This window comes from Microtus ochrogaster (genome assembly GCF_000317375.1).
Source record: "Microtus ochrogaster isolate Prairie Vole_2 chromosome 14 unlocalized genomic scaffold, MicOch1.0 chr14_random_2, whole genome shotgun sequence".
NCBI lineage: Eukaryota > Metazoa > Chordata > Mammalia > Rodentia > Cricetidae > Microtus > Microtus ochrogaster.
In genome coordinates this window covers 3,019,878-3,030,206 of record NW_004949097.1, presented here as the reverse complement: position 1 = coordinate 3,030,206, position 10,329 = coordinate 3,019,878, and the positions used below count along the sequence as shown (strand labels likewise).

At 43.0% G+C, this 10,329-nt stretch overlaps 1 protein-coding gene across 1 annotated transcript in view; it reads left to right on the top strand.

The window, feature by feature from the left end:
• The window catches only part of Gucy2c (guanylate cyclase 2C), a 75,283-nt gene that overhangs the window by 35,962 nt on the left and 28,992 nt on the right, over positions 1-10,329 (top strand). The window contains exons 11-12 of the mRNA XM_005364517.2: positions 1,074-1,155; positions 4,834-4,939. Coding sequence (XP_005364574.1) covers positions 1,074-1,155; positions 4,834-4,939 — 188 coding nt within the window. The remainder of the gene's footprint in view (positions 1-1,073; positions 1,156-4,833; positions 4,940-10,329) is intronic.

Sequence of the window (10,329 nt, the reverse complement as noted above, 5' to 3'; positions counted from 1 at the left end):
CTCTCTCTCTCTCTCTCTCTCTCTCTCTCTCTCTCTCTCTTCTCTCTCTCATGTCTTCTTTACCATATACTATTATCTTCCAGCTTCTTACACATTTATTCTCTCACCTTGAGTCCTGACACTGAGCCCACTAACTTCCTGTCTAGTGGGGAAACTCCTGGCACATGGGAGCCAGGACGCCCCTATGAGGGTTTATCGCTGTGGCCTTCTCACTCCAAACCTGTACCCTCACATCCTCAAATGTCCTTCCGGGGTCTTTGGGATAGATTCCCGTTTTCCTGGATTCCACTTGGCCTTCTGACAATCTATGAACTTACGATATCTCCTCAACACACACACAATAACAAATAAAATCTTGTTATTGTCTCCCCTCCATAAGCTAGAAGGCTTGGAAAGGACTAGCAAAACAGCACTGTAGTTTCTTAGGATGCGAGCCCTGCATTTGAGGACACCCTTCACTTTCTTCCTGCGAGAATCTCTTAGACACACAGGTCTGGAGAATGACAGATAGGCGTAGAGCCCTCCAAATTCTGTGTGTTGAATACCACATAATGTTCTTATGACCATGGTATGGTTTTGGGTCAGAAATAAAGTGTTACACATCTGTGTCTGTTGTCATGCGCCTATAACCCTATAATCCTCACACACCAAGAAAAACAAGCGATGCTAAAAGAAATCCTTTTTCTGTTTGTTTGTTTGTTTGTTTGTTTGGTTGGTTGGTTGGTTGGGTTTTATTGTTTTTTGTTTTTGTTTTTTTGATTTTTCAAGACAGGGTTTCTCTGTGTAGTCCATATGGGCCTTGAACTCTGCCACCAGAGTGCTGGGATTAAAGGTGCATGCTGTTACTACCCAAGTAGTTAGCATTTTTCCCTGGGCACATATGACAGCTTTCTTCAGAGCTTGGGGATGCTGGATGCCTATCACCAATGAAGAGATTTTAAAAAGATCGGGATTCTTCAGAGAGGCTCTTGCTTCTCCTGTCGTCAAGTTATGTTACAGCAGGAGAAGCTTGGGGCGCATTCACACTCATCCAAGGTCCCACTAATCTGCTGCTCCTGCCTCCCTTGCCACAGGCCCTCAAATCCTGATGATCGCTGTCTTCACGCTCGCAGGGATTGTGGTTCTGCTGCTGCTGATTGCTCTCCTGGTGCTGAGGTACCTACCGCCTTCCCACAGGCTTTCCCTCCTGGTGGGGAGGAGATGGGAGCACAGGTCTGGTGTCTGTTGGCAATGCTGGATGCAACAAGCAGACCTGGGATCTTGAAGGCATTCTGCATCTAAAGCGGTGTCAAAGGCAGAAGCCGATATGGGTAGGTTAGAATCCCAAGGAAATGGTTCTGCCTGTCCAAGGTGTGTGTGTGTGTGTGTGTGCTTGGGAAGATTGTGAAAGAGCCGTGTGTCCAGACGGCCACATTATATAAGCAGTGTGTAACTAGCTTGCTTCAGAGTTCTATTGGTGTGTTGTAAGGGATCACAGAATCCTTGTATGGTATAGTGTGGAGGCGAGAAGAAGCTGAGAAACCATCCATACAACCAGGTATGATGGTTTAAGCCCATAATTCCAGGCTGAGTAAAAAAAAAAAAAAAAAAAGTAAGTTTGAGACCAGCTTGCACTACATAGTAAGAATTTGAAAATTTGAAATTTATGCCCTGGCAATGCTGAAGCATACATGGACAGCCCGAATATGGTGGTTCTGTTGAACTTGTCCATATTGGGTTTCATGGTCTAAGTTGATGAGGACAACTGACCAGGTCTCTTCCTCAAGAAGTCACCAGATCTCATTACAGATGGTTGTGAGCCACCATGTGGTTTCTGGGAATTGAACTCAGGACCTCTGGAAGAAGTACTCTGTGGTGTACACATGTATATATGAAACACACCAATACACACACACACACACACACACACACAAATCCACATATACCGATCTACACACACACTCAGTCACACAAACACCAATCCACAGACACACACACAGACACCAATACACAGACACTCGATGCTGTGATCCGCAGGAATCATGAAGTGAGATTTTAGCTGATAGAGCAGAAGGCTGGCTGGGTGATGGGGGTGCACGCCTTTAATCCCAGCACTCGGGAGGCAGAGGCAGGCAGATCTCTGTGAGTTTGAGGCCAGCCTGGTCTACAAGAGCTAGTTCAAGGACAGGTTCCAAAGTTACAGAGAAACCCTGTCTCGAAAAAAAATGTATAATGAATGTGTTCTGATAGAGGCAAACCCAGTGTGCCAAGTGCTGGGCCTACCACTTTTTGCATATCGACTGTTTCTCTTGTAAGTCATAAGTACACTTTCTTGGTGCAAGATTCAGCAGAGAATGGATTATTGGGCATAACTCTTTCCCATGTACTGGTTTATGCGGCGAACTCCTCGACCAGCGAGAAAGAACGACCACGACACAAGGATTCTTCTCAGATCACGCTTGACTGGAGTGCACTTGGTTGAGAGATAACATGAAGCGAAGGGGGCCCGAGAGCACTAAGGCAGCTGTTTATATATGGAGTTGGCACATGGGTTGCCCTGATTGGTTGCCACCATCAGCTGACACCAGACTGCATCGAGATAGGCCCAGGGACCCCCATTCACCGCGCATGCGGGAAGTGGGGGACAGGCAGTTCTCAAAGGCATCGCCAAATATGGAGTATAACCGGCAAGACAGGATATGGTGCCATCTTGCAATGGCGATCCTGTCTGGCTCCCTGCAGGTTTATTGGGCCATCCTCCCCCCACTGTGTGGGACCTCCAGTGGGAAATTTAGTCGCACAGGCAATAACCTTGGTTCCCACAGTCTAATCTCTGCTTGGTTCTCTGAGATACGTTAGAAGCCAGCTCTCTGCAGCTATCTTCCATTTGACAAGACATGCAGTCAGGAAAGGAGTCTTTCATAGAGATCACATTTGGGACCTTCAGAGATAAAGGGATGTCCAGTCTCAGAGAAATGCCTTTGTTTTGCGTGTGTATATGAACTGGAAACTTTACAGAACAAGAGGAGAAGATCAGGAGAAGAGTAAAGAAACCGATGCAGAAGAGTACACAGCGGAATTCATTTCACCCTCAGATCTAAGTCCCACGCTTGCTGTAAGTCTTCTGAGCCCTGAAGGGGACACTGAGGCTGGTACCCAGAGGTCCCTATGTTAAAAGGTGGTGGCCCGGAGCCTTGCGATCTGCGTTTCTCTCCATCAGAACGCATTTGTTCTGGTGAGTCAGCCTCCTAATCTTTCAGCTGAAATCTCACTGCGTGATTCCTGCAGACCGCAGCAACTCTCTCTCTCACATACACACTAATACCCATTCACACATACACACATGCTCACATGCTCTCACAAGCATGCACACACCCCCCACCACCACAAATCCATAGACATACAACCATAACACACATGCTCACACACTAAATACATACGCATACACTGACACATACATCATCACATAGACACACACACACACACACACCAGTCCACATACACAGACACACACCAATTCATACACATCCAATCATATACCAATCCATATAGACACACACAGAAAGAGAGATCAAAATTTATGTAAGATAATAAAAGAAAATGACATAATAATGAAACTGAGGAAACACAAACAACTCTATACCAACTCTTTGATGCATAACATAGCCAGCAAATATCTGGAAATAGCCTCTCCATAGAAGTCAAACTAACGCAAAATTAAGAAACAATGAGCCACCATTTTACAGACATCATAAATGTTTAAAAATGCATAATGATATCAAGAATATTGGAAATGAGAGTTCTCACATTGGGAAATTGGCATGCTGCTTTGGAAAAGTATTTTGTGGTTTCCGTGAAGTTGAAAGTGTGTTCCTCCACTGTAACTCAATACGGTATCATGTGTAGTGCCTGAAGAAAGGGAATTAGAAAACTGTCTTTGTACCTTGGGATAATTGTTGAAATAGGACCTCATACAGCTCAAGCTGGCCTTCAAATTATTATGTAGCCAAAGCTGGTCTTGAACTCCTCATCTTCCTGCCTCCTCCTCCCAAATGCTGGGCTCCGTGATCCTCTTGGCATGACTTAAACTTCTTGTTTTAAGGGCAAGGCATGAAAAGAACTGGGTTATTTAGGAGTATTGTGGAATCAATGGTGGTTTCAGATTTTACATTTTTTTGCCCCTCAACGTTGTCAGGGTTTTGTTTGCTTCTGGTTTTGCTGTGATTGTCTTTCATCCTTTGCACCCTCAGTCCAGGTCCTTTATTATACTAAATGATTGTCTTAGCGAAGAGCTTGGGAAAGGGAAGTGAAGAGAATAGCAAAGCCCACAGTAGCCTGCTTAGCAGTTGCAAGAGCATGGGGCCACACTCAGTGTCTGCCGGCCTAAGGACAGCAGGGTCAAGGTCCTAAGTTTCTCCTAGAGCCTGGGAGCCAAACGGAATGGATGCTGTGGTGGTTTGAATGTAACAACCCCCATAAGCTTATAGAGAGTGGTACTGTTAGGAGGTGTGGCTTTGTTGGAGTTGGTATGACCTTGTTGGAGGAAGTGTGTCCCTGTGGAGGCAGGCTCTGAGGTTTCATATATGCTCAAGCTACACCCACTGTCTCAGACCACTTCCTGTTGCCTTTTTGGATCAAGATGTAGAACTCTCAATTCCTTCTCCAGCACCATGCCTGCCTACACGCTGCCATGTCCCACCATGATGATAATGAACTAAACCTCTGAACTGTAAGCCATTCAATTAAATATTTTCCTTTATAAGAGCTGCTGTGGTCATGGTGTCTCTTCACAGCAATAGAAACCCTAAGCCAAATACTTATAAATGCCTCCTGGTGGTTCTGTTCATTTTACAGAAAATACAGAAGAGATAATGAACTTCGACAGAAAAAATGGTCCCACATTCCTTCTGAAAATATCTTTCCTTTGGAGACCAACGAGACCAGCCAGATCAGCCTGAAGGTAAGTTAGGTGTGATCTACCTGTTGATGAGGACTCCGTGATGATAGGACTTTGGTGGCATGGTAGCAAATGTGCCACGCATGTACACTTTAGTTCATTTAGGAATCCAAGATTTAGATGTTTGCAACTTAAAGGAGGAAGGATGATTTTGGCTCGTGGTTTCAGGACTGCTTCTGGCTGTGATCGTAGTGGCTTGCCGGATGGCTTGCCCATGACTCGATGGGTCAGCAAAGAGAGAACAGTCAGGACAGAGCCCTGTGATATTCCAATCTGTAAGGATTGCCCCACCCCTTTCTTCCCAGTGGCCCCCTTCCCCCAGCTAAGTCCCACCTCTTAAAGGTTCTAGAACATCCCCCAGTAACATCACCAGCTTGGGCATCAAGTCTTCCGACACATGAGCCTATGGGAGGAATTTCACCTTCAAACCCTAACAGGGTGTCAGTCCTCACATCTGACCTGGAAGAGAAATAAATGCTGGTAGGCTCTTTTTACCCTGGGTATTCATCTCCTCACACTCAGTAGCTGCCACGTGTTTTGGTCATTGCTGAGAAGGCCTCTGCTGAGATCTGTCGAGAAATGCAAATGGTAGCCAGGGTGAACAACTCACCCACATTTACTGCAGGAAGGCCAGCTCCCCATACGGAGCCTCTGCTCAGCTTCATTGGCATGGCTGTGATGACGACACTGAAAGGCAAAGAATGGAGACGCTGTGTAGGTGTTGCCGGAACTCACTTGTTCGTTCCCAGCTGCTCAGCCCCAAAATAATCACACAGGGACTGTATTAATTACAACACTGCTTGGCCACTCACTTAAGCATATTGCTAGCTAGCTCTTATATCTTTGGTTAACCCATTTCTATTAATCTCTGTATCACCTCGTGGCTGTGGTTTGCTGGCAAGGTTCCAGCACTTCGATCTGCAGTGGCGGCTACATGGTTTCTCTAGATTCTGCCTTCTTTCTCCCAGCATTCAGTTTAGTTTTCCCCACCTAGCTCTACTCTGCCCTATCACAGGCCAAGCAGCTTCTTTATTCATTAACAAATAAAAGCAATACATATATAGAAGGACTTTCCACATCAGTGTAGGGTCATAGATAGATAGATAGATAGATAGATAGATAGATAGATAGATAGATAGATAGATAGATAGATATTAATAGTGATCACTTACTGAGAATTTACATGCCACATGCATTATCACTCTGCTTCATCTTCTCCTGAGCCCATCAGGTAACAGGACTGGAATTCCAGAAATGTGACTACGGTTTGAATCCAAGTTAAATGTATACTTGAAGATCTTACCTCCTGACACATGCATAGAATTATCCATATTTCTAAACTGAAGCACAGAAAGTTTGTGAATTCTCACAAGTCAGGCAAGAGCTGATAGACAGACATAAAATCACATTACAGTTTAGAGCTTTTCTGCCAGCAATGTGGTCGGTCACATGATGTCACCACACACAGAAAGCAGAGAAAGAGAACAGGAAGTGACAACAAGTCTTATTATGGGTATTCCACCTCCACGTCCTGCAAGTTGCCTTCTGGTGGCTATACGTGGGTGACATGTTCCTTTGCCCCAGACTTACTTCATGCTCCAGCAGCCCTCCTGTAGTTTTCTGAACCCTAAATTTGGCCTTCTTTATCATTTGTAATGTAGGCAAAAGGAAAATGGAGGCATTTTCTCAACTGAGGCTCCCTCCTCTCAGATGAATATAGCATGTGTCAAATTGACATGATACTGGCCAGCACAGTTGATCCCTTGTCAAACTTGACACACAAACACATCGCTATTAAGCCATAATCTTTCTTTTCCTCTTCACGGTCACACATTAATATAAACATCGTAACACAGAATATTTTACAAACTCAAATTTTTAAACACTTTAAAAGTTGTATTTTTAAAAATATCAGTCTCCTTTAAAATGCAATCTATAAAATTCTAAAATCTCTTTTTCAAAAGTTTAAAGTCTTTTTACCGTGGGCTCCTGTAAAATCAAGATTAATTAAATATTTTCTTACTTTGAGAGAGAAGAACCAGGGTACAGTCACAAGCCAAATAAAGCAAAACCAAGCTTCAACAGCATACATAACTCACTGTCTAATGTCTCAGATTTACTCATAGTCTTCTGGGCCTCTCCAAGGAGCTTGGGCCCCTTCTCTGACTTCACCCTCTGCAGTGCACACGGCTTGTCTTCTAAACTCCACTTCACCTCTGCTGCTGCTCTTGGCGGTCATCCCATGGTCCTGGCATCTCTAAAATGCTGGGGCCTCTTGCTGCATCTGAGCTGCGCTTTTGCCAATAGCCTCTCCTGGCCTCTCCTCAGGAACTCCAGCCTACCACACAGTACTAAGCCTCAATTATTCCCCTGACCCCTCATGCCTTCAAAAGTACCACCTAGGTGGGTGACTCTTACACTACCAGCTTTGGCTGGCAGCACAAGGTGTAACCTTGCTCACCTCTGAAACATAGCTCCTGAGGGCTAACTCTGAGGAAGCACTTCCCAGAAGGTCTTACCTCAATGATGCTGGCCTCTCCTTAATCACTGCGAATTTCTCACTTCCAGCAGACCAGCATCAATTGTGTCAGTAGAGCAAATGTTTTACTTCAGTGATTCTGATGTCTCATTAATCACAGCTGATTCTTCCGTGCCAGCTAGCCAGAACCACCGATTCTTAATTCAGAATAGAAATGGGCCTGATAAAGTGGTTAAGCAACTCTCAAACCTTTCCTTGGATTTTCACAAGCCAGGCCTCCTTCATCTGCATTTCTCTCAATATTTTTATCTTCCAAGTACCAGCAGAATAGCTCACCAATGTTTGAATACTAAATGACTTTTCTAGTTCAAATTTCCAAAGTCCTTCCACAATCCTCCCCCTCAAAACATGGTCAGGTCTGTCATATCGATACTCCTATTCCTGATACCAATTTTTGCCTTAGTCTGGGTTTCTATTGCTGTGATGAAACATCATGACCAAAGTGACTTTGGAGGAAAGGGCAGCACTTCTGTGTCACTGTTCATCATTGAAGGAAATCAAGATAAGAACTCAAACAGGTCAGGAACCAGGAGGCAGAAACTGGTGCAGAAACCATGGATGAGTTCTGCCTATTGGCTTGGTCTCCATGGTGTCTTCACTCAGCCTGCTTTCTTATAGAACCCAGGACCACAGCCCAGGGTGGCCCCACCCACAATAGGCTGAACCTTCCCTCATCAATCATTAATCAAGAAAATTCACTACAGGCCTGCATACAGCCGGATCTTATTGAGGCGTTTTCCCAACTAGGGTTGCCTCTGTAGGCAGAGACTGCTCAGACCCGAATAACCACACAGACACCATATTAATAACAACATTTTTTGGCCTATTATCTTGGCTTCTTATTAACTAACTCTTACATCTTAAATTAACCCATTTATATTAATCTGTGTATCACCACAAGGCTGTGGCTTACTGGTAAAGGTTCTGAGTATCTTCCTCCTTCAGCAGCTACATGGCATCTCCCTGACTCTGCCTACTCTCTCTATATATCTCTGTTCAGATTTTCTGCCTGGCTTTACTCTGCTAAGCCATTGGCCAAACAGCTTCTTTATTAACCAATGTAAAACATATTTACAGTGTACAGAGGGGAATCCCACATCATCTCCCCTTTTTGGTCTAAATAAAAAACAAAGGTTTTAACTTTAACATAGTAAAATTACGTGTTACAAAGCAGGTATCAAGCAAGAATTACACTTATTTAGTCTACTTGTATCTGGAAAGTTTCATATCTAATTTATCTTTTATCATAACTAAGAAAAACTATAATTGTCTTCAACACTAACAAAGACCACAGAAGGATATAATATTACCTAAGTAAACAGGAAGTGCATTGTAAGCAAATCCCACTCCAACTCTAGAGTTGACAGAAATGTCTCACTGCCTGGACAGTCACCCAGTGTTCTTCTGTACCATTGGGGCACCCATCTTCAGCCTACAGGTCCTTAGTATTTGGCAGACTTTTCAATGAAGCAGGAAATTTCTTCTGTGTCCTATAGAATGTCTGCAGACTCTTTCATGAAGCAGAAACCCTGAAGGACTGTCTTATCTTCTTTAGGTAATTTCAGCAGTCATTTTTTTGTGGGTCCTGCATGTTCAGTTCTTACAGCATAACATCAAGCAGTCCAGGCAAGAGCAGTTTCTTGCCCAAATGGCTAGCAAACTCCATAAGGAACCTCTTTGATGCCCATCATCCTCTTGAAGTAGATTGGTGCTGCCAGGAGCAGATGTGTCTCATTGTCATGGAAAATCCTAAATTCTTAAAACATTTTAAATACCATATTCTGAAGGTCATTGAAAGGCTTAAATAACACATATCCATTTGAAATACATCTCTATAATCTAGAAAACCTAACTAATATGACTACAAGTTTGACTATTATAAATGGTTATCTATTAATCTGTATTTTTAAATTATACATTACATTTTTAAATGAGTTGTACAAACAGAATACCTTAAACAAAAAAATGGAAATATACATATAACAAAATTGACCTTAAATTTGTGTCAATAAACAAAGATCCATACCAATGCAAAGTATTTATTTCTATACCATATCCCCCTTTAAATGAAAATAAACATTTATAAACAATCATTTATGGAATTTGGTAGTAGTTTTCTCTACTAATTTCTGCTGTTTCTTGGGTGGAGTATTTTTAGGGGTTCATAGAGACCTTCAGGGGGATCTTGTCTCATTAAACCACATTATCAGCCTGGAAGGAATCCAAAGGTGTTCATCTTCTGTGGAAACAAAAGCATAATCTCTTTTCCAAAGCAACATATCCTTAGATCCAAATTTTGAAGACAAGATACCTTTAAGTTAGTTTAGCTTAGCAGCCCCCAGAATCAAATGTCTCTCTGCAGTCAAAAAAAAAAAAAGTCAAAGAAAACACAATAATATGCATAATCCAGACTTTGTGCATATTCCATCTTTATGTGGCTTATTTTTCTCTACTCCTTTAATATATAACTGGCTGTACTCATTTATATTACTTTTATTGTCTCTTTAAAAACTTTGTCTTATTTTTTAAAACCATTTACTTCTTTTTATAACTGTCTATACTCTTTTTCCTCCATCTCCCAAGCCTACGTACATTTTTTAAACACACTGTGTCTCATTTAGAGGTCTTTTATGTCTGAATCTGTCCTATTGTGCATCTGTAATTATTTTCTGACCAGGAGTGCTTTTAAAATGGTAGGCAGCTTGGTCGCAGCAGCCCTAGAGGCTGGCTCTGCCTCTCTTAACCTTTTGAATATGGTAGAGGTAGGTTTACTGGCAGCTCTAGGAGCCATGCTCACTGCCCCAGCTCCAGGGAAGCAGTAGGTCTATGCTGCCATTAAACAAGTTGTAGCCCA